The sequence below is a fragment of the Chondrus crispus genome, genomic scaffold, assembly GCF_000350225.1.
Source record: "Chondrus crispus Stackhouse genomic scaffold, scaffold_491, whole genome shotgun sequence".
NCBI lineage: Eukaryota > Rhodophyta > Florideophyceae > Gigartinales > Gigartinaceae > Chondrus > Chondrus crispus.
Window position 1 is genome coordinate 26,163 of NW_005179395.1, and position 20,042 is coordinate 46,204.

General features: G+C 52.3%; 7 protein-coding genes; 3 read left to right on the forward strand and 4 right to left on the reverse strand.

Moving 5' to 3' along the window:
* Positions 1–3,330: 3,330 nt before the first annotated feature.
* On the reverse strand, positions 3,331–3,693 carry CHC_T00000310001 (hypothetical protein). XM_005719341.1 is given in 2 exon segments: positions 3,331–3,465; positions 3,466–3,693. The coding sequence occupies 1 exon segment, from the start codon at positions 3,691–3,693 to the stop codon at positions 3,466–3,468; it is 228 nt and encodes a 75-aa protein (XP_005719398.1). The 3' UTR covers positions 3,331–3,465.
* A 2,069-nt stretch (positions 3,694–5,762) lies between these two features.
* Positions 5,763–6,410, forward strand: CHC_T00000311001 (hypothetical protein). The gene is made up of 3 exons (XM_005719342.1): positions 5,763–5,857; positions 5,983–6,313; positions 6,381–6,410. The coding sequence occupies exons 1-3, from the start codon at positions 5,763–5,765 to the stop codon at positions 6,408–6,410; spliced, it is 456 nt and encodes a 151-aa protein (XP_005719399.1).
* A 47-nt stretch (positions 6,411–6,457) lies between these two features.
* Positions 6,458–8,138, reverse strand: CHC_T00000312001 (hypothetical protein). XM_005719343.1 is given in 4 exon segments: positions 6,458–7,122; positions 7,123–7,569; positions 7,678–7,863; positions 7,962–8,138. The coding sequence occupies 3 exon segments, from the start codon at positions 8,136–8,138 to the stop codon at positions 7,123–7,125; spliced, it is 810 nt and encodes a 269-aa protein (XP_005719400.1). The 3' UTR covers positions 6,458–7,122.
* A 3,821-nt stretch (positions 8,139–11,959) lies between these two features.
* Positions 11,960–14,578, forward strand: CHC_T00000313001 (hypothetical protein). Its single transcript, XM_005719344.1, has one exon. The coding sequence runs from the start codon at positions 11,960–11,962 to the stop codon at positions 14,576–14,578; it is 2,619 nt and encodes an 872-aa protein (XP_005719401.1).
* Positions 14,579–16,247: 1,669 nt separating this feature from the next.
* Positions 16,248–17,519, reverse strand: CHC_T00000314001 (hypothetical protein). XM_005719345.1 is given in 3 exon segments: positions 16,248–16,818; positions 16,819–17,091; positions 17,202–17,519. 2 exon segments carry the CDS (start codon positions 17,517–17,519, stop codon positions 16,819–16,821), a joined length of 591 nt encoding a protein of 196 aa, XP_005719402.1. The 3' UTR covers positions 16,248–16,818.
* A 385-nt stretch (positions 17,520–17,904) lies between these two features.
* On the forward strand, positions 17,905–18,738 carry CHC_T00009333001 (NUOE homolog, NADH dehydrogenase (ubiquinone) subunit). The gene has a single exon (XM_005719346.1). It carries the CDS (start codon positions 17,905–17,907, stop codon positions 18,736–18,738), a length of 834 nt encoding a protein of 277 aa, XP_005719403.1.
* On the reverse strand, positions 18,085–19,866 carry CHC_T00008842001 (Cysteine synthase (fragment) CYS2). XM_005719347.1 is given in 4 exon segments: positions 18,085–18,907; positions 18,908–19,237; positions 19,371–19,865; position 19,866. Coding segments are annotated over 2 exon segments (825 nt in total), but the record flags the coding sequence as incomplete, so codon positions are not given.
* Positions 19,867–20,042: the final 176 nt, after the last annotated feature.

Here is a 20,042-nt window from a genome sequence, read left to right on the forward strand (position 1 = left end):
CATCGGGTGACATCGGCATGCGCTCGCGTCAGGCCTCAGCGGATGACGAGCTTCGCGATGATTCGCCGACACTCAATGCCGCACATGTTGTTATTTCGCTTGCTCTTGAGGGCCGTACCGACCCGTGGCGACGTGCGCGCCGCTGGTTGGGCGGCTCGCTTCCCACGTGGGTTTGCTTCTCTTGGCCCCGCTTCGCGCGGCCCCACAGACTTGCTTGCGTTTGCAGGCCAGCCCGTGGCGCACAATCTCGGCGAATCCTGACCGAATTTTGCACAATTTCAGGGGGCCGCGCATCAGTTTCCGTGGCCCGACAGGCGCCCCTCCGCATCCACGTTGACAAAAAAAAACTTCTGCAATGCCCCGATACAAGCCTCCGTCGTGTCCACGGGCCTGAATATGTCCGACAGAATAGGCACCGCACAGAGGCACGTCGCCACAGCCTCGCCCTCGTACAGCAATGACACACTGCCCACACCGTTTCCGGCTGCCGCCGCTCGTTGGCACGAAACAGCTGGAGCTTCACTTCCAGCGCTGCGCATTGGACAACGCAGTCCCCAAGGCTTCGTTGTTGCTAAAGTCACCGTGATGGCCGGGTCCCGGTCCACGACGGAACTGCCGCGCCCAGCAGCCCCGTTTTCATTCGCACCGGACGGACCTAACGGCATGCCCAGCTCCATCACTTCCGCGTCAGGGCTTTAGTCTGCAGTACCGCTATATGACTGTTAAATCTGCACGCTCCGAGGATGCCGCGTGGATCTGCGTCGACGGAAACCCGCTGCTTGAAGACTCCCAGTGACTATCCTTGTTTTCGCCAGTCTTCGGGCATACATGCTCGAATATTTACTTGCCGGGATAGGTAATCTACCAAGCTTACCGAGAAACACCAACGTTCCCAACAGAAACCGAAACGCAGCCGCCCATCCCCCCCGATCACCCCCCTGTGCTTCACACTGGAGTGCATGCCACACGCATTTTCACATCCCTTGCAACCACGCTCTGTCATCCCCGGAGATCATCCCCGGAGCACTGCCCAATACGAACGTGAGCTGCCATTGTCGAAGCTAAGCGCATCGCGAGCGCTCTGCGTACTATTGCTCAAAAATCAACTTGGCATCTCTTGACCCTCACCGCCTATTCTCTCACTTTTTCGCTTCTCCGCATCCTCATCATATCCTCCCCACCTCTGGCCTTAAACTTCTCCGCCGCTGCCGCAACTCTCCTTCTCCTCCTCCTGTCCAGCCTGCCATGCAATCTGAACCCGGCCCGAGTCAAGTACACCGCCGCCAGCAGCGCAACCAGCAAAAAGGCTGCATGTTGCACCGCCGAGAACGAATACTGGAACGGGTACGGCCAGTGGCCTCCATTCAGCCTTGTGCAAAACACAGTCCACGAGAAGTACCCCGTCCCATACCCAATGATCGCGCGCACTGCGCGGCGTTGCTTCATCCCGTACCGAGCGAGCAGCTCCGCATCCTTGAACAGCGCGTCAAACAGCGCAAACAGGACAGGGTTGAGATGCAGCAGTGCCATTTTCGAGTCATGGTCGACCACAAATTTCGCGCGCAGGCGGTTGAGCGGGTGGAAGTGGATAATCAAATAGTAAGCCAAGCCCACAAAGCACGCCAGCGGAAACACAACAGAAGTGAACCGATGGACGGTGCGCTCGGTCCACTTGGCGGTCCGCGAGCGCCTCTTGTGCGGGCGGTTTGCCAGGGCGAGAAAGGCATTGAGCAAGCAGAGACAGGCGTACCACGTGCAATGTAAGTTGCCGTGGAATGTGAGAAACACACTGTCCCTTCCGAAGCCCAGCGATGCCGGCAGTGGCGTGCGCCCGGGTCCCTTGAGGACGATCATTTGAACGTAGAGCGAGTAGAGGAAGGTGGGGGCGGCGACGGCGTAGAAGAGGAAGCGCGACCAGCGCAAGAAACGCGGCGGGCGCGGCGTGTGCGGGGCCAGCGAGGGGGAGCGTAACGACGACAGCGTGTTTGCGTTGAGAGAGGCCGTGTGCCGCGTGCGCCGGACCGCACGTGGCGGGGAGCCCGGTGACGGCGTGATTGTTGCGTCGCTCATGATCCGGTGGCGGACAGGGCGTACAGAGGGAGGAAGGCAAGGCGAGTGGGAACTAAAACGTCGAGAGTGGTTTGCGTGCACGGGAGTGTGTGCACGGGAGTAGTGAAGTAGAAAAGCTGTAAGATTGAATTGGGGTGATGATTGCGGTTCGGGCGGCGGAAGAAGTGAAGCGCAGGGCCGGCGATTGACGAGCGAGCAGATATGGCGGAGCGGAGCCCTGGTGACTAAGACGGGAGCAGGGAGGGGGTGGGCCGTTGTGATCAGACGTAGAGAGGAAGGGGGGGGAACGTCAGTCTAATCTTCAAGCAGAAAAGCGAAAGTCAACTAAGAAGGCGAAGAAACGTCGTGGACGCTCACTCTCCCGTCGCGGCAGCAGTGACGAGAATGAGAGTGAGAGGGGGGTGTATCGTGGCGGCAGGGGGTCGGTGTTGTAGATTGCAACATTTTACAGACTGTCTGCTGCGGGCGGAGGGACGTTTGAGGAAACTGGTGACGTGTCTTTACGGCCCCTTTTGGCGGGGCAAGTCCGCCCGCCAATCACGCGGCGCGAACATTTTTCTGCGCCAATAGAGGGTGTGCACGTGGTTCGATAGGGGTAGAAATTCACTTCTCTGCTTGAACCGGAAGTAGTGTTTTTTTGGAGAAAATTCCTGTACAGCAAGGACACACGGAGCATCGTGCTTCCACGCCCGTGCAATTGGCACTTTGGAGAAAGTCGTCTTTGAGTGGAGGTGCAGAGCCACGAGGCACGTTCGTAACGATCTCGGGCAGCCGCGAAGATATATCCGCTGAAGTATCTCTCTAGCGCGAGAAATATCGCGAGAAAGCTCGGCGAGCTGCAACGAGATTGTGCGAGTTGGGACTCGGCGGGTTTCTGTCCAAATTGCATACCCCTTTCTTCCGCAGTACCTTCCCTTCCACGGGCACGCGGGCCGTGTTACTGCCCACCTGCCATGGCACTATCGCAGGTTATATGTACGGTCCACCTGCGCCTCGAAGTGAATTTGCATCTTGCCGTTGAGAACAAACCGCACATGAGCCCAGCAGCACCTTGTTTCAGTCCACCCCCATTCTAGCGGCATCGTCACTGACTCCATACGTCTACCTGAAGGGTAGTTGAGACGGCTGCAAGCAGCCTTGATGACAGAATTACAATGCATCGTACGAAAGAACAAATTCAATCTGCAAGCCCTCTTTCTCATACTTTACTACCACACACCGTACCTGAACGTCTAGCGTGAAGCACGAATACAATCCATCTCATCAAAGTCAACTTGTGCGCTTTACTAGCTAGCGCAAAGTGATTTAGGGAATCTGCAAAGCCTTGTTCCAGTTCTAATTTCCAGCGCGCAGCCCAGCCCCCCTCCTCTAGCCCTCGCCACCGCCCAAAAAGCATCACTGATCGTCGCCCCCCTTCCGCGGCGGCCACTTGGGGGGTTTCCCGTCCTTCCCTCTGGCACGGCGGGCGTTGGGCGCGCCGGGCAGCCCCATGCCGTCCCCGCGGTCGTTGTCGTCGCGCCCGGCGTTGAAGCCGTTTCCAAACAGCAGCAGCGCCGCCGCGCCGATGGCCACGACGGCGCCGCCGAAGGCGATGTCGGCCGGCGTGCCCACGGGCGCCGGCATCGCGAGTCTGGTCGGAAGCGTCGGGCTGCAGGGGATGGCGGAGGGAATGGCGCGCTCTGTTTCTCAGGCGTGCGGGGGGGTTGACTGGCTGTTTGGGGAAGGTCTTCGGCGCAGAGTGGGGAGATCTCCGCAGACGGGACAGCAATGGGAGAGAAAACGCCAGGGTTGAGGTAGGACCACACAACCGACTCAGGATGGTGTAGTATTATTAGGCTTGCCGGATAGTGCGCGCAATAAGGCTTGCTCACAGTACGTCATTCGAACACGTCTCCCTGTTTGCCACGCCTAAAAAACGCACGAGAACAAATACTTTTGTTGGTGCTGTTGTTCGCTCCGACGCACTTTATCCAGGTAATTGAATTCGTCTATACCAATGCTTGTACAGGATGGGGTCATTACATTACCGGTAGAGGTACAACACGCACAATTGAAGTGCGCCACACCTCATGCTGTCTCTCCAAAAATTACTCCCAACGTTTTTGTCCTCATTGCGTCCTTCTTTGCGGTCTTATGCTTCTGGATGAGGCCTAATATTTACATTCTTTATGGCACTGGTGCTTCTTAGAGTATCCGGCGTGTGGTACTTCGATGCAATTGTTACACTGCACCACTCTGTTTATACTACTTCTGTATACCCGCACCGCGATTTCGGGTTGTTTTTTCATGCAGAAACTGAGAAACTTCATGATTCTTCATGAAGAAAGGACTTTAGAGTCTAAATATATCAATAACTGGCAGTTATTGATACAGAAGCAGTATACAGTGTATACTGCTTCTGGCAGTTATTGATGTAAATGCTTTATTCAATGACTACAGTACTGTAGTCTCTCTTTAAAAGAATGACCAGCAAAAGAATATTATTTTTAGTAGAATACATACACTGTTTCCCGTCCTGGGAATGGCCAAAACAACCCTATTTTCATGACATTTATTCATATACGACATAAGAATATAGCATTTCGAATGTCGCTTTATCCCATGGAGTACAGTATGTAGAAGGGAACGTATTTTGGTCCTCTAAAACGGCCAAACAGATGTCCGAGATCTGCTTGGTATAATGGTCAGACGGATGTTCCGAATTTGGCTGTACTACGCTACCTTCATCAAAAGAGATCTCTCAGCTGCCAAAGTGCAAACGCAGAAGCAGACGAGAATTGATTCTGTTCAGGGGCCAGTAACCTTGCTGGACAAGCATCATAACTGCCGCCATAAGAATATTCTCTTTACGCATCTCTGTACACGCTAGCGTTATATATATATAGGGGTGAAACTCCCCAGAGAATAGCGAGTGGCTGTAATTACTATCAGCCAACCGAGCGTACCTCATCTCGCAGCCTCGCTGCTCCGTGGTACTTATGGCGCCATCGTGAGCCTCTTGCCAGCCCCCCTCTCCTGGCCATGTCTATTTCTCTTGCCCGCCCAGCCCCGGCTGCGCCGCCCTCTTGGTAGTTTCCTTTCTCATCATGTCTTTTTCTCTGTTTTCTTTATGTTTTCTTTATGTTTTCCAGTTCGGTTTAATGGTTTGCGTAGCCTTTGTGTGTCCCTTCTTAGCCGATGTCTCGTGACCGACTAGAACCAATAAACTACGAATATCTTCATGAATAATAATGTCCTTTCCCGTCCTCATTCTTATAAAGAGAGATTACTGTATTGTTGCGAATACAGAAGCAGTATACAGTGTAGATATACTGCTTCTGTATCAATAACTGCTTCGCCCCAAAAAGGGACCTGTGTACACGTATCGGACTTGCAAGTGCGTTATTTTGGCAACCGTCTCCATTTAAAAGGAAAACAGATGCTGGGACTATACGCTGTAAGCCAGTGTCTGTAATGCCAATCGAACTGGATCCGATGCAGGGCGCAGGGAGATAGCATTTGATGGAGAAAAATTCATTCAACAACTCGCTGCAGCCCACGTAACCGACAACCTCAAATGTCGTGAAGGCCCTCGCCGTCATCATCGTCTTCGCTCGCCGTTCCCACCGCAACGCGCCTTCCGCGCGAAACGCGCCTTATTCACTCCGTCTCGGAAACAAAAAACCCCATAGGTACCGAGCCCCGCCCGCAACATGCAGCCATATTCCCCTCCAATCACCCGCTCATACGTCGATTCCCCACAGCTCAAGTCACGAACCTACGTCCAGCTTTTCGCCTGGTTCGGCCTGTACGTATGCCCACCCCCTACCCAACCCACCCCCATTCCATTCTCCTTCGTAGACTTCACCGACTGACCACACCCTCCATCCTCCGGTTCCTCCCGTACACCCGCTTCATCCTCTCCCTTTACAGATTGATCGCCGTCTTGCATCTCTTCGAGGGCCGCAGCCTAGGTTGGCTACAGCTCTTTCTCTCCATTCTCGGCATCTTCGCGTCCTGGGAAAATGTCACTTCGCGCCGCTCCTACCTCGCTGTCTACGTCGCCGGTTGCTTCATTTGGACCGTCATAGACGCCTTCTACATGCTGCTGCTCATCGCATCCATCTGGTCCCCCCTGCATGACTTTATCCAGGGCCTCATTGTATCCAACACATTTCGAAACCTCTCGGGCTCGCTAGATGAGCTATTCACCGCGCTAGGAAAAGACACGGGCTTCTTTGAGCTCTTTTCCGTCACCACCAGCGTCCTCTTTGATGCCATGGCAGGATTTTGGGCATGGGCACTCTATGTTGAGGTTGTCCAGCTCTTAGCTTCTTCGGACCTTCGCATGCCGCTGTTAAGGCCGTCGGCGCCGCCGGAGAGAACAGGTATTGCCGGCTTTGGATCTCTTTCAAGGCCTCCTGCAAGTCGCACATCCCCAAGAAACTATAATCCGTTCACGGGGCGCGGATTTCGGTTGGGTGATGGTGATACCTAGTGGGCATGCTATTCCATGCAATGGACCCATGTTTACTGTCACCCATAAGTAAGGACGGAGCGGCCATTTGGTGGTATTGGAGAAGCGTCGTCTAGCTGCGGTGCTATACGTGAAACACAACTTGGGAGTAAGTATAGAGGCAGGGGTTGTCGTAATACGACTGTTGCGACCACTAACGATGCGCGGTAAGGACGGACCCCTCATGAGGGCGACCAGGAGGTTGGTGCTCTCATCATTGCTATGGTGGATTAGCCAGAATCTAGTCGGATAGGAAGCTTGCCACAGTTCAACGGACCCATCGTGACCGATGCAAGCTGTTGTTACAACAGTAACGCCAAGCGGGGATAAGGCCAGTTGAAGTATCGAAACGCAAGACTGTAGGCCATGCTTCGAAAAGAGCCGAGGACGCAAGCATCACAACCTTGGCAAACCTCCAACCCCGCTTCACGCTTTGAAATAGACTGCGCAGATACCGAACAGATGTGCTTGAAACGTATTGCGCATCCAATCGACATCCACCCGCGATACGCTCGCCGTTTTGTGAAGAAACGTGCGCGAGGTTTTCGAGTAATGGGTTATTCGCCGTGATCGTCTTGCTTCGCGTCAGACAATTCAGTAGTCAGGTGAGCGGGGACGAAACCTTTTGCAATGTAATAAATCTCCTTCGAACTTTTCCGACTCGCCGCAGGCTTGAACCCCTTGACCTTGAGGAAGCTCGACTCGAGGTCTTTTCGGAAATCGACCTCATCGCCCCCCGAAAATATCTTACAACAAAATGTTCCCCCATTCCGTAAAACTTTATCGGCGACATGCAGCGCCTCTTCAGCCAACTGCATTATTTGAAAATGGTCCTGTTCCTTTTGACCCGTCGTCGACGGCGCCATATCGGATATCACCACGTCCGCCTCTTTTCCATTCAAAGCATACAATATTTTTTGATACGTGTTGTCTGTGTTCATGTCACCACGCACGAAAACTGCGCCCGGCACCGGATCCATGTCCTGCTTGTCCACGCATATCAGCTGATTCGCGATCAATAGCTCAGTACTATGCGTTAGATACAGTCTGCATCCCTAAGAAGGCGTTTGGCTCCTACTGAGCTATAGAGCAAGCACGGAAAAATTCCTTACCTGTCCAAACTTCCGTCGCACTTGCATCCCACCGACACTCCGCGCAATATCAGCTGGCGCAAAATGGCTGTCCATATCCTCGATTGAGTTCCATCTATCATGCGTGATACTCTTCAGATGTATGTGTTTCGAGGCGACCACAGAAAACCCGCCAGGGGCGGCTCCTAAATCTACAACTATGGCACCCTAAAAGATGAAAAGAACGCGGCTGTTAGTAGTGTTAAGACAAACTCGCTAGAAAGTCTCTCTTCTTTGTGAAACCAAAGGCATTAGAATGAACGCACCTGCCGAAGAAAGTTGCCGAAGCGCTTGTTGATTTCATCCAACTTGTAGGCCGCGCGACTTCGCATACCTTCTTTAATTGCTCTGTAGGCATAGACGTCTGCATCACGCTGTTGCTTCCATTGCGTAGTAAAACCTCGCGTTGAGACCCTATGGACCCGCGATACAGACCGCAGCATTTTAGCAAGGCGAATTGACCAACAGGACGGAGCCCGAGGGGTTAGTTGCACGTGCTGTTACCCTCAGGAGTAGTCAAGCTATCTTAAACAGAAAACTTTGTCACCGACGATATCAATCAGCTCAGACAGAGTTGGGGGCAAACTTTTTTTCAGGAAAATAGTTTGCAGTGTGATCAAAATGAACTCCTGTCCCATTCTACCGTATCCGCTTAGTAACCGACATTGGGCACGCTCAGCGAATGCCACAGTGGGGCCAGTACTGTATCCTTGGTACAGTGGACCCGACCCATTAGTGCTGCCCTGAGCGCGACCCCAAAAAATAGGCACTATTGGGAGATGGCATTAGTAGGTGACGTCGTCACATCTATTTTCATGCACTCGGTAATTAATGTCTGCCTGCTCCGCTTGGTTCTCTAATGTGTTTTGCAGTGAGAAACGCGCGCTTTGCCGACCTCAGATACTATAGAGGGTATGAAACTTGGCATTCAGTCGCCAAAACTTCCAGCTCTCTGTGAACCAAGAGATCCGGATGCCGGGGTCCCCCTGACCGCGGAGGGCCGCCGGCGCCGGTATATTTACTGACTCTATGTCCTATCGTACGTCTATAAATAAGGCTGTGCCTTATTTGCCTGTTTGTGTGGAATCACACTCTCCAAACGATTTCGCGGTCTCAACGACAGAGGGTATGGTCCTTCTCTCTCTTGCGTCCTCTGCACTCCCATCTTCATCACTTGATTGCGTTGTAGTTGAGTTCGTCACACCCTGAACCGTCTCAAAAGCGTCCTTTCACATGTTTTCAAGCGCGACGGACGGACGGCAGCATAACACCCGGACCCGTGTGACACGTGGCACTTTTCGTGTTCGTGTGTCTGGCCGGCATTAGTGGGAGGGTGGCATAAGTAAAAGCGGCACTAATGGGCGTCCCCCCCCCCCCTTGTACTGTATTGTGTAGTGCGCGAGAGAGCTCATCTTCAGAAGCACCAATGGGCCATGCCCCAAGACAGGCGGAAGCCGGTGACGTAAGCCATCTCCTCAAGCGTCTAGATGACAAGTGACCCCATACCGTATGTACTGTATGAGGCCAATTAACCTCATACAATATGAGGTTACTTCTCAACATCCTTTTTCTGGACCTGTGCTTTCGCGGTAAGGAGGAGAAAGAAACCCTTTGTCACCGCACTTGACGATTACGTTGCGGAAGGGAAGATTTTAGTGAGAAATGCATGTCCTTTTCGGTCGTTTTTAGATATGCTTGGCATAGAAGCTTTTTTGAGCAACTTTGAAACGTCACGTATCCTTTAATTACAAAACGCCCATTCAAAAAGGCAACTGGGTATTAAAATTCCATCAGATTCTTGGTTTTCTAGAGTACTCATAACTGCGCTTCTTGTCTAGTCCGATAGACACTTGTCTATCGGACCGTTAGTCCTCATATGAGGACAAGAGTTTTTTTTTCTAGACAACACAAACCGCAATTTAAGTTCTGTTTTTTTGCAACTAGAAGTTCATCACCGCAGGTAAAGCACCTGCTCGTCAATTGTAGCGAAAACGAATTCGTTGACGCATATCAAGCTGTTCAAAAGAAAATGTTGGCTTACAGTACGCATTTTTCTTTAAGTTAATTTTATACCGAAGCATTGCGTTGAGTGCTTTCTGGTCGGTTCTGAGTCAGAACCGACCAGAAAGCACTCAACGTTTTAAAATTTTCTAAAGTCAGAACTTCTGACTTTAGAAAATTTTAAAACGAGTCAACATACGAAAGAAAAATAGAAACCGTGGACATCAAAGTTGAAAAGAAATAAATTTAGCAGATTTATATGTTATGATAACGCTTGGTCGGATAAAGACTAGAGCCCCCGTCTCCATGACTGCGACACATGTACTACGCCACATCGCAATTGCTCAGCTCTTCATGCCATAGGACGAACATCCAGCTAGAACCTACTAAACGGCGTCCAATTTCTTGCGAATGAACATAGCTGCAGAGTTGGCCCTGTGGTCAACACCGTGGCGATAATGGCTGTGGCCGGACCTGGGTCGTCCTGAAAACGGGAAACAATGCAGCGACATTCATTTGCGAGACACTGCACACTGCCCAGTGGGTTGTATACTAGAGAGCTGCTGGGAGATGGCTTCTGTCTATGTTACCATGTACGGTGCCTCAAAAAGCAGGCAACCCCATTAAACGAGCATGGCGGCGCAGTACAGACAGAACCATTTGAACGAGCTATCTGCATTGTTTTAGAGCAGTTGCGTCGAACGCTCCGAAGCAGAGATCAGCCAAAACGTGAATTGCAAGTTGCCAGCTCGCGCACGGGGCTGCGACTGGAATTTAAGCGCGGGAGGACGCTGCAGAGACGAACTTGGTCTCCCTTCTTTCATTTTACCCAGGGATTTCAATATCTCTAGTTCTTCTCTGACGTCGTGTGCCCTTCAATTGGAGAGGAGATGAAAGGTTGATCTGCTCTCCTGCCGGCATATTTACTCTTCAGGTTTTCGAACGGTTCATCAAAAAGAGTTCAGGCTTTTCGAGTCGTAAGAGCTGGGTTGTCCCATGAAAGACCAGAGGGCGCTCTGAGCCATAGACACTTTCGCTCCGCTTCAATGGCTTGGGCCTGGTTCCTCCGAAGTTGTTGATGACTCGTACCCGTACACCAGCTGCGCCCTGATTAGGCACATGTCTACCATTATATTAGTTTTATTATTCGACCTATATAAAGCATTAATGTTTTCGTTATTTTCCGCCAATCACGACTGCCGATACCCTGGCTATTTGCACACAAAACGCTCGCCCACAGCAACCCCCCGCACGGAGAGGACAGACCTTTCCCCGCCGACGTTGAAAGAAGGTCCTCGCAACTGATGGTGGCCGAGTCACACGAAGTCTAGCCAGACGAGCTTCGTTTCTGCAAGGTTGAGCTGGCCAGATGGACGGCAGAGCGGAACTCCGTTCCATGTGGGAGCTTCCCGCGACATGGAAGCTGATCAGCCTCTTTTCCCGCGTTCTATCCTTTTCCGCTCCGACGCCGTCTCAATTCGAGGATGCGCTGCTGAATCCGCGCGAACACATGACCATGATTGCGAACATACACGGGCGGCTTTTGCGACTCTCGGCCGGTGCGTCTTCTGCGAAGAATTGGATGACGTATACCTTCCGCTTCGTTCGACATCGCCCTGATGACTTCCGTTTCATTCCCACGGAGCAAGAGCAGGCTGCTCCTGCGCTGAAGGAGAGCGCGGATGCTGAAATGAAAGATGTTGGAGCAGACGTGGTCGATGAAAGCGCACACGACGGAGGAAATGACGACGGTGCCTTAGATCAAACGCAGGTTGAGAGCAGACCGTTTCCCACAGAAGAAGAAACATACTTTCATTTCTCTCCGTCCACGAGACTCCTTGTATTGCATACTATAGCCGAAATTGTGCTCGCTGACCATGAGACGCTGTTGCATGCCGGATCAATCACAGATTTCGACATTTTCGAGTTGCGACAGTATCCAGTGGGAAGTGACGCCGTTGGGAACAAGTATTGGTATTTTGAAGATTGCGAACGTGTGTATCGAGAACCGGGGAAAAAACTCCAAAAAACAAGGCGCCAACAAGCGGACGAAAGTGCAAAGGCTGCGAAAGAGATCGCCAAAGCTGCCGCCCAGAAGGCAGCAAAGCTAGCGAGGGAGGAGAAACGAAAGGAAGCGGAGAGAAAACGCGAGGAAATCAGATTGCGGCGAAAAGAGCGCGAGAGGAAATCCAAAGAAAAATGGGGCCCACGCGTTGCGGTTGCGCGCAAAACGCGTGCTTCAAGTAGGGCGGAAAGCGCAGTTATGAATGAATCGGAGGGTGTTTCACCTGCGGCATCTGCAGGTTCTTCTGCTAGGAGAAAGACTAGACGAACTGAGGATGACACTTCGGAATTAGATGAAAAGCATGACGGAGAGGGCCACTCTGATACAGATTCTATCCCTCAGAAGAGACGCTCTCATGGGGCACACCCCGAAAGGCGGACATCGGGGAGACGGCGGAAGGCGACGCAAAGTGAACCGGACGACGCTCCTGTCCGAACGAAAAAGAGGCCCCGCAGAAATGACGTATTTGATGATCTGGACTTGAGAGTGTGTAATAAGTGGGAGCTGATATCGACTGGGTCTAGTGAGCTCGAACAACTAATCGATAGATTTCGGTCTGAGAAAGGTGGGGTTCTGCCGTCAGAGAAAGCGTTGGTCCGGTTTTTAGAAGATGACCTTATGCCTGAAATTTTGGAGAGAGAAGAAAAAATTAGGAAGGAACAAGAACGAGTTGAAAGAAAGATGCGTCATGAAGCGTCGTTTTCCGTGCAGAAACGTTCGTCGAGGGTCCAAGCTCTTGAGGAGAAGCGCGAGAAGGAAGCACGTCGGGTGGCTGAAGAGGAGGAACGTGAGCAAGCCCACTTGCAAGAGATCGCCGCACGCGCTGAGGCTTTGAGATCCCAAGTAGTTTCTTTGCAAAAAGAGCAATCTAGGAGTATTCGAATTTCTAGGCGTGCCCACGGAAGGACAGATGCAATTGACAGAGATGACCGTCTGCGGCACAAAATGGATCGGGAAGCCATCAAACAGGAAGCTATCGTCATTCAGGGAGCAGTGCGGAGGAGCACGCGGACTTTACGGACTTCTCGACGAGGTCAGGACTTGACTACTTCGCCATCCCCCACTGTCGAAGACACAAAAGTCGCCCAAAACGTTCTTGCGGAAAAAATGGCAGAATCCGACCCTCATCACAGCAAAGATGAGACCCTGCAGCAACTTCCCGGCGCTTCAAATGGGAATGATGCGTTACTCAAAGGCAACAACGAGGGGTATACGGACAAAAAACCGAACCATGCTGAAGCCGGTGGTCGAGAGGAAGTCATTCATGAAGGTCAAGAAAACAGAAGCCATCAGGCTGCTGATACGACTAGTGAAGAGGTTCACCAGAGCGGGGAAGCTGTCGAATCCTCCTCCAAACAAGATGACACATCTCTTAAAACATCAGAACAATGCGTTGAAGAAGCATACACATGGTCGATTAACCCAGACGACAAGGAGCCGATACGCGTGCTTGACAAGTTTTTCTTTGCCCTGAAGGCCGATTTTGCTGATGCTCCATTGGAGACTTGCGAAACGAGTGCTTCTCCCATCATTGGTTTCGGGGTGCTCTTGCCGCCACTCAAGTCAGCAGCGAATGCAAGACTCGTTACTATCGATGAAGTCATAGATTGGAGCATTGAATATGGCATAGAGCCCAAACTATGGGTGAAGTCTAAGTATGCTTGGTACGAGTTGCGGGAAGCTAGTACCGAATATCGAGAGGCATTCACTTCGACAAGAAGAAAATATGAGCTGTGTATTCGCACTGCCATTCTTGGCGCAACATACAAGTCCGCAGAGCTGACATATGGTCGTGCGGTGGACTTGCTGTCCTATCGATATGAAGAAATGCAATCGTATACTACCACAGACATTCTGAAGGAGAAGCGTTTCATTGTCGCGCAGATGGAAAGCCTAGGGCGTAGACCTGTGTTGCAGTCGGGATTCGTGCGGGAATTGAAAAGGAAGATAAGAGCTGAAGATCTTCAAATTCAAGCAGCACTTCGGAAATCCAAGGCCGCTCTGGCGGTAGAAAGCGACCAAAAGGCGAGCACTGGGGACAGCGCGAAGCCATCGAAGGCGCAAGCAGAGGCAGAACCAAAAAAATCAGCCAAGCCAAAGCGTCGTCTGTCATCCGGAAAACCCATTCCACGTGCGGTGTCGACCATATTATCTGGTTTGTTGCGCGCAGCCACAAAATCGAAGATTCGATCTCGAAAGCCGAAGCCGAAAGTAGCCCTAGCGAAAGAAAAAGCTGGACGGACGAATGACAAAACGGCAAGCGCGGCAAAGCCGAATGGAACATCTAAAGCTCTATCAGCAGGAACCAGTGAAACAAAGACATTCCCGACTTCAAAGCACAGTGAAGTCCATGTACCGGGAAATACCAGTCTCCCGGTAACATGCAATACCGAGATGAAAGACATGCAGGAGGCAAGTACTATCCTGAGCTTTGCGAACGGGCATAAGGTGGAATCCTCTCCACCGTCTCAATTGCAACTACAACCTACCGCGCGACAAGAAGCCCACATTTCTGTGCCTGGAACATATCCCGTAACAACCGGGCAGCAGTCTACTAAGTCTGAACCGCGAAATAAGACGTTATCGTTGGGCCAAGACATGAAGAGAGCTGAACCGAGTTCTATGTCGAAGAATGAAGTCCATGTTCCTTCCGAGACTTCTGCTCTTGTGGCACAACGCAAGGTGTGGGACAGCAAGAACGTCGCATCTATTAACTCCCAAACCATGGCGCACATATCGAAGCACGCTAATGAGAATGGATTGCATCACGAAGTCCAGAACGGAATGGCTGAGCATTCCGGCCGCCATGCTGACTAGGTCGCCTTGATTATCCTTCGAAGGGCACACCTATACTGACGATGGATACTCACAATACCCCTTCTTTATGTTCTGCCTCAGGGCATGAAAGCCGGAGATAGCCTTCCCTGCGGTACTCCGCACCATTGTGCAGTAGGTCACTCTAACCAGATTTGAACTGCGAAGTGAGAAGGACGGCGATGCGCAAATTTTGATTCGTAGTGCTGATTAGATGAAATCAATCGACACCCATTAACGGAAGCGCTCAAGAACGTTAAAACTGCAGACTCACTCCTGGTCTGTCGTTGAGAGACTTATCCGAGGATCCCAAGGCAATGGTCCGCTGAAGACGGAACGGCCGCAGTGTTTAAACAATGGGGCCAGTTCTGGGCATCCTTGAGGGTAGGGATGATATCGTATGTACGGGTTTCGCTCCGTTTTCTTTCCGCTGAGGACAGGTGTATTGCAGCCGTACGGATCCCCGGCAAATGGCCCCATCGCCTGTGAGCGCTCGTTCGCAGATAAGGACCTCATCCCCTCCGTTCCATCAGGATCAATGCCATGAAAGCGAAACCTCTCGATTGGAAACCGCAGGGCTTTCCTGTGTACGTCTATAAACCGCACCCTTTTAAAACCGAAACTAACCACGTCGATGTTAAGTGGATAGCGCCCAACAACTTGATTAAATCGGCAGACGGAAAAGAGGAGATTTTCTAACGAGTCCCTTGCGTATTCCTCTGAAAGTGCTCGCTGCTGCACGCCATGCGTTCCATAGCCATACCATCCATTTGCATTGGCAACCATCCAATACGTTCCTCCCTCACTCCGCGGACCAGCATTTTTCCGCGTCTGTCCACCAGAAAACAACAGAAGAGAGGAGGAATCGTTTGCGGCAAGCTGAACACCCTTCTCAATATGCTTCATAAAAGTCCCTACTTGACCTTTCTGAAAGTCCTCAAGAATCCAGTTGTCCTCATTCATCAGAGAATTGGTCTCCCAACTCTGGCCCGTATAAATAGCATGTCCCGCGACCATGACGAGGGTTGTCAGGTCCTTCCACTGCGGATGACGCTCAGTCTCTGAAGCGACATCTGCGAATCGGTCAAGAAGGACAGGTGCTGTTGGGATTGCATTTGAAACCAACTTACGACCCGAGCAGAGGGCTGACCGTGCAGCGTGCAGTGGTGGGGGGTCCCAAATGTAAACGAGCGTGAACAAAGCAAGCGCCGCCAAAGCATACGAGCGTCCTGAGCGAGTCCATTGTACCATCGACTTGCGGAGATCCGACACGCTATTCGATGGGGATTCGGAGGGCTTCGAGGCGTTGTAGTACGGAAGGTCGCTCCGAGTTGTGCGGCGCACTCGCGTCGGAGGCGGCATCAAGTAGCCAGACGTGCTGTTGAGGTAACTACTGCCTTTCAAGGCTGTTTAAGGCAAAGTGGGCTGGCTGTCAACGCAGGCGAACGCCGCAGTACAACGAACGAATACCTTTGCTCAATCACAGTGACATCGGGGCAGAAAGACTCGCCGTTCCACTCTCTCCGCATCCGGTTTTTTGGTTGCCGTTGCTTCCCATTGCCATTGCCCTAATGTATCGCCGTCCACCGGGCATGTTGAGATTCGTACCATACAGTACGTGTACGGTAGGCTACTGCATACAGCGTTATTCATTTGAATTCGCAAGAAAATGCATCACCAAAAGGCTCAGTTTTAATGTCTGATCACTCACATGGACTGAACTGTAAGGTGTGGAATTAAGGAAGGCCCTGTCACAAACGTGTTTGGCAAATCACCGAACTTGGTACAAGCCATTCCGATGCAGTTCGAACTTTTGCCCCGACTGAACCTCATGTCATGGCAAATTTTCGTCAAATAGTATAGTTGTAGAAAGCACGGCGAGTTGCACAGACCACACCTGAAAGGCGGGGGCTCTTTTTCTATGACCAAGCAAAGGAGCAGCCACAAATGATTGTATGGAATAAGACACGCAGCATTAAGTTGACTAGCAGCCACAGTACAGAAGTACAGTCGACGTCAATAAAGACATGTAACGCAAAACTGCAAACGGTCGGCAGATTGCCCGTAGAAAACAATGAGATGCAGGTAGTCAAGCTTTTTGAGGGCCTGTATCTGTAGGGGGCATCTTTCAAAAGCATGTTTTCTATAGACGCAGTGCATACGCCAATCTTGAATCTGTTCCTTTCCAAGAATCCCACAGCAAGAAGCAGTCATTTTCGTGAGACAATAGACTGAAATTTTCATCAAGTTTGGCCGCGCAAAGCGTTCATGACTTCTCCCGCGCTCTGATCCCAGGTGGACTGGTGGCGTACAATTTTGCTTGATCTATCCCCAAACCAAAAGAAATCCTCACCCGATATCACGACCTCACTTCCCCACCTGGTTGTCCCTTTGGTAGCAAAAACTGTGCGAATCTTGTCTCCGTGTTCAGTCAATTCACATTCATTCAACTCGAAAACAGTATCGTTCTTGAAGAAAAAAGGGAGGATGACCAAGCCAATTGACAGCAACATACCCTATAATACAAAGACAAAGAAGTGGATGTTAGCATGTTAGACTTGTTTGCTTCCCCTGGCCCCTGCTTCTGATAAACTACATGTGCTCTTTTGGCTGACGATAGACTTACCTTGTACATTAGCTTTCCTTGCAGCTTTGTCGTCGGGTCGTCGAACGTAACTTTATCATCATATATACTGAAGTCCATTTCTCGTGGTGCTTGATATTGTCTTGCTAAATCTATAGCAAGGACTTTCATGACTTGTTCGCGGGCAGCCTGTAATGACGTCTTCATGCATAGTGCTGTTCGCCGCCTGGAGCACTTGGCAGCAGATGGCGTATGAGAGATGCTCAAAAAAGCAGAATGAAGTCCGGGCTGGCTGAAAGCAAATCCGGGCATCGCTGTCCCCTTGCCATTCCCAACTCCTAACTGAAAGGGTGCAGGCATCAGCAGTACCGAGGCAGTTGTTCTCCCCCCTTTGTCTATTCCCGGTTATATATATAACCGGCAACGTGCCTCCTCCGCCTTCATCCCCCCGCTGTTCAAGTGAAGAATTCGTAATTCGTACGACACGTGTCCAATATCGTAAATAGAGTGGTCCATTTTTCACGGCTGAGATTGGATAGAAGCGCGCCTTGTCTCTTTGCTCCAGGTCGATCTTGTGGATGACCTCGTGCCCTGCCAGCTGCCATCATTGCCATCGCCACCACGCAAGCCAACCCTCTCGCAATTGGAGCTCATCCGTCTGCGCACCTAGCTGGCAGCCCCCGGCCGTCGTCGTCGTGCGATCTGTCCTGGCGCGTACGAAGCCGGCATCACAGCCAAAACATCCATGGCAATGCTACGCGCCGGAGCAAGTGCGCTGCGTCGCGTCTCGCGCGTCTCGCGCGTCGCTCCGTCCGCCCCCGCCCTCATTGCCGACGAGGCCGCGCTGCTGCGACCCGCGGCGATGCAGAAGCGCGGCGCATGGTCACCGACCGCCCCCGCGTACGCGGGCGGCCTGAACGTGCATCGCGACTCGGCGGACAACACGGTGGACACGCCATTCGACTTTTCCGACGAGAACTACGCCCAGATTCAGACGATCCTGAAGCGCTACCCGAAGAACTACGCCGCGTCCGCCGTCATCCCGCTGCTCGATCTCGCGCAGAGACAGAACGGCGGATGGCTCCCGCTGTCGGCGATGAACAAGGTCGCAAAGCTACTGGGGATGGCGCCGATCCGCGTGTACGAGGTGGCCAGCTTTTACACCATGTTCAACCGCGACAAGATCGGAAAGTACAACGTGCAGGTGTGCACCACGACGCCGTGCATGCTGCGAGGTGCTTATGATATTCTTGACGCCGTGAAGGAGCACTTGGGCGTTGAGGTGGGGGGAGATACCGCAGATGGCCTGTTTCATGTGATGGAAGCCGAGTGTCTGGGAGCGTGTGTTAACGCGCCTATGGTGCAAATCAATGATCACTTCTACGAGGATCTTACCAAGAAGACTGTCAAGAGCGTGCTCTCGGACCTCAAGGCTGGCAGGCAACCGAAGATCGGACCGCAGATAGACCGCAACGGGTGTGAGGGACCGCAAGGCCGTACCAGCCTCAAGACACCGGCGGGCGGGCCGTTTTGTAGAGATTTGGCGGCGGCAAAGGAGGCGCAAGAAAAGGCACAATAGTGTTTTTTCGTTGCCTGTCATGTGTTCAGTCGGTTCAGTCGTTAGAGAGTTACTATGTAAAACAAAACCCATGCCACTACGAACGGCGTCACCCCTCCAAGCCTGTCCTTCTGTGATTTATGGACTTGGATGACTTCGATCTACGGTCCTGTTTCGAAGTCAAGTGTTTTTATGGGTTCGCTGCGGCCTTTGCGGCGTTTTCGGCTTGCTCGGCCGCAGCTTGCTCGTCTGGGATTGTGGTCCTTTCGACTGCGGCTGTGACGGCTTGCGACAAGTCTTGAGCAAGCCATTCTGGCTGCGGGAGTCCCTTCTCCGCGAGGTACGGCGCGTTGAACAGCTTTCCAGTATACCGAGTCCCGAGATCGCAGAGAATTGTGACGAGGTTGTGGCCAGGACCGAGTTCCTTTGCAAGACGCATTGCTCCAGCAATATTAATCCCGGATGACGTTCCAAGACACATGCCTTCTTCCTGCATCAGGTCATAAACAATCTTGAGAGCCTTTTTTCCACACGCAAGACAAACACACACGCGCACACACACACACACACACACAAAGAGAAAGACGGTTGTCAGCACATCAGCACCAATATGCGATGCAGAAGGAAAGCAAGGAAACAAGGCCTCATCTTACCTCGCCGTCCGGAATCTCAAATGCATAATCCGGCTTAAACCCGTCGAGGTTGCCGGTAATCCTGCCCTGGCCAATGCCCTCCGAGATAGAATCACCCTCCGCCTTGAGCTGTCCATCCCTATAAAACCTAACCAACTTCGCCCCGCACGGATCCGTAATAGCGATCTTAACCGTATCACTCACGCTCCTCAAATACTCTGCCGTGCCCGCGAGCGTGCCGCCGGTGCCGACCGCACAGCTAAACCCGTGGACCTCGCCCTTGAGTTGGGCCCAGATCTCCGGGCCGGTGGTAGCCACATGGGCTGCGCGGTTCGCGGTGTTGTCAAACTGGCTGGTGAAGACGGCGCCGAGCTCGCGCGCCAAGCGCGCGCCGAACTTGACGTAGTTGTTCGGGTTGGAGTACGGCTTCGGCGGGACCTGCACGAGGTCCGCGCCAGCGTATTTGAGCGCGTCCTTCTTCTCCTGCGACTGGCTGCTCGGAATAACAATGACGCATTTATACCCGCGCGAGGACGCGACCTCCGCCAGGCTGATGCCAGTGTTCCCCGCGGTGGCCTCGACGATGACGCCGGGCTGGCCGGGAGTCAGCAGCCCCTTCTCCTCGGCGTCGCGGATGAGGTAGAGCGCGGCGCGCGCTTTGACAGAGCCGCCCTACCGGGGGAGGGGGGGGAG

Excerpts from the sequence above, each read along its gene's own strand:
- CHC_T00009333001 (XM_005719346.1), top strand. The coding sequence starts at position 17,905 with ATGGCAATGCTACGCGCCGGAGCAAGTGCGCTGCGTCGCGTCTCGCGC.
- CHC_T00000314001 (XM_005719345.1), bottom strand. The coding sequence starts at position 17,519 with ATGCCTGCACCCTTTCAGTTAGGAGTTGGGAATGGCAAGGGGACAGCG. Across the intron at positions 17,092-17,201 it reads AAGGAAAGCTAATGTACAAG|GGTATGTTGCTGTCAATTGG; the intron begins GTAAGTCTATCG and ends TTTGTATTATAG.
- CHC_T00000310001 (XM_005719341.1), bottom strand. The coding sequence starts at position 3,693 with ATGCCGGCGCCCGTGGGCACGCCGGCCGACATCGCCTTCGGCGGCGCC.
- CHC_T00000312001 (XM_005719343.1), bottom strand. The coding sequence starts at position 8,138 with ATGCTGCGGTCTGTATCGCGGGTCCATAGGGTCTCAACGCGAGGTTTT. Across the intron at positions 7,864-7,961 it reads TCGGCAACTTTCTTCGGCAG|GGTGCCATAGTTGTAGATTT; the intron begins GTGCGTTCATTC and ends TTCATCTTTTAG. Across the intron at positions 7,570-7,677 it reads TGCGACGGAAGTTTGGACAG|CTGATATGCGTGGACAAGCA; the intron begins GTAAGGAATTTT and ends ATCGCGAATCAG.
- CHC_T00000313001 (XM_005719344.1), top strand. The coding sequence starts at position 11,960 with ATGAATGAATCGGAGGGTGTTTCACCTGCGGCATCTGCAGGTTCTTCT.
- CHC_T00000311001 (XM_005719342.1), top strand. The coding sequence starts at position 5,763 with ATGCAGCCATATTCCCCTCCAATCACCCGCTCATACGTCGATTCCCCA. Across the intron at positions 5,858-5,982 it reads CTTTTCGCCTGGTTCGGCCT|ATTGATCGCCGTCTTGCATC; the intron begins GTACGTATGCCC and ends CTCCCTTTACAG. Across the intron at positions 6,314-6,380 it reads TCTTTTCCGTCACCACCAGC|CTTCTTCGGACCTTCGCATG; the intron begins GTCCTCTTTGAT and ends TCCAGCTCTTAG.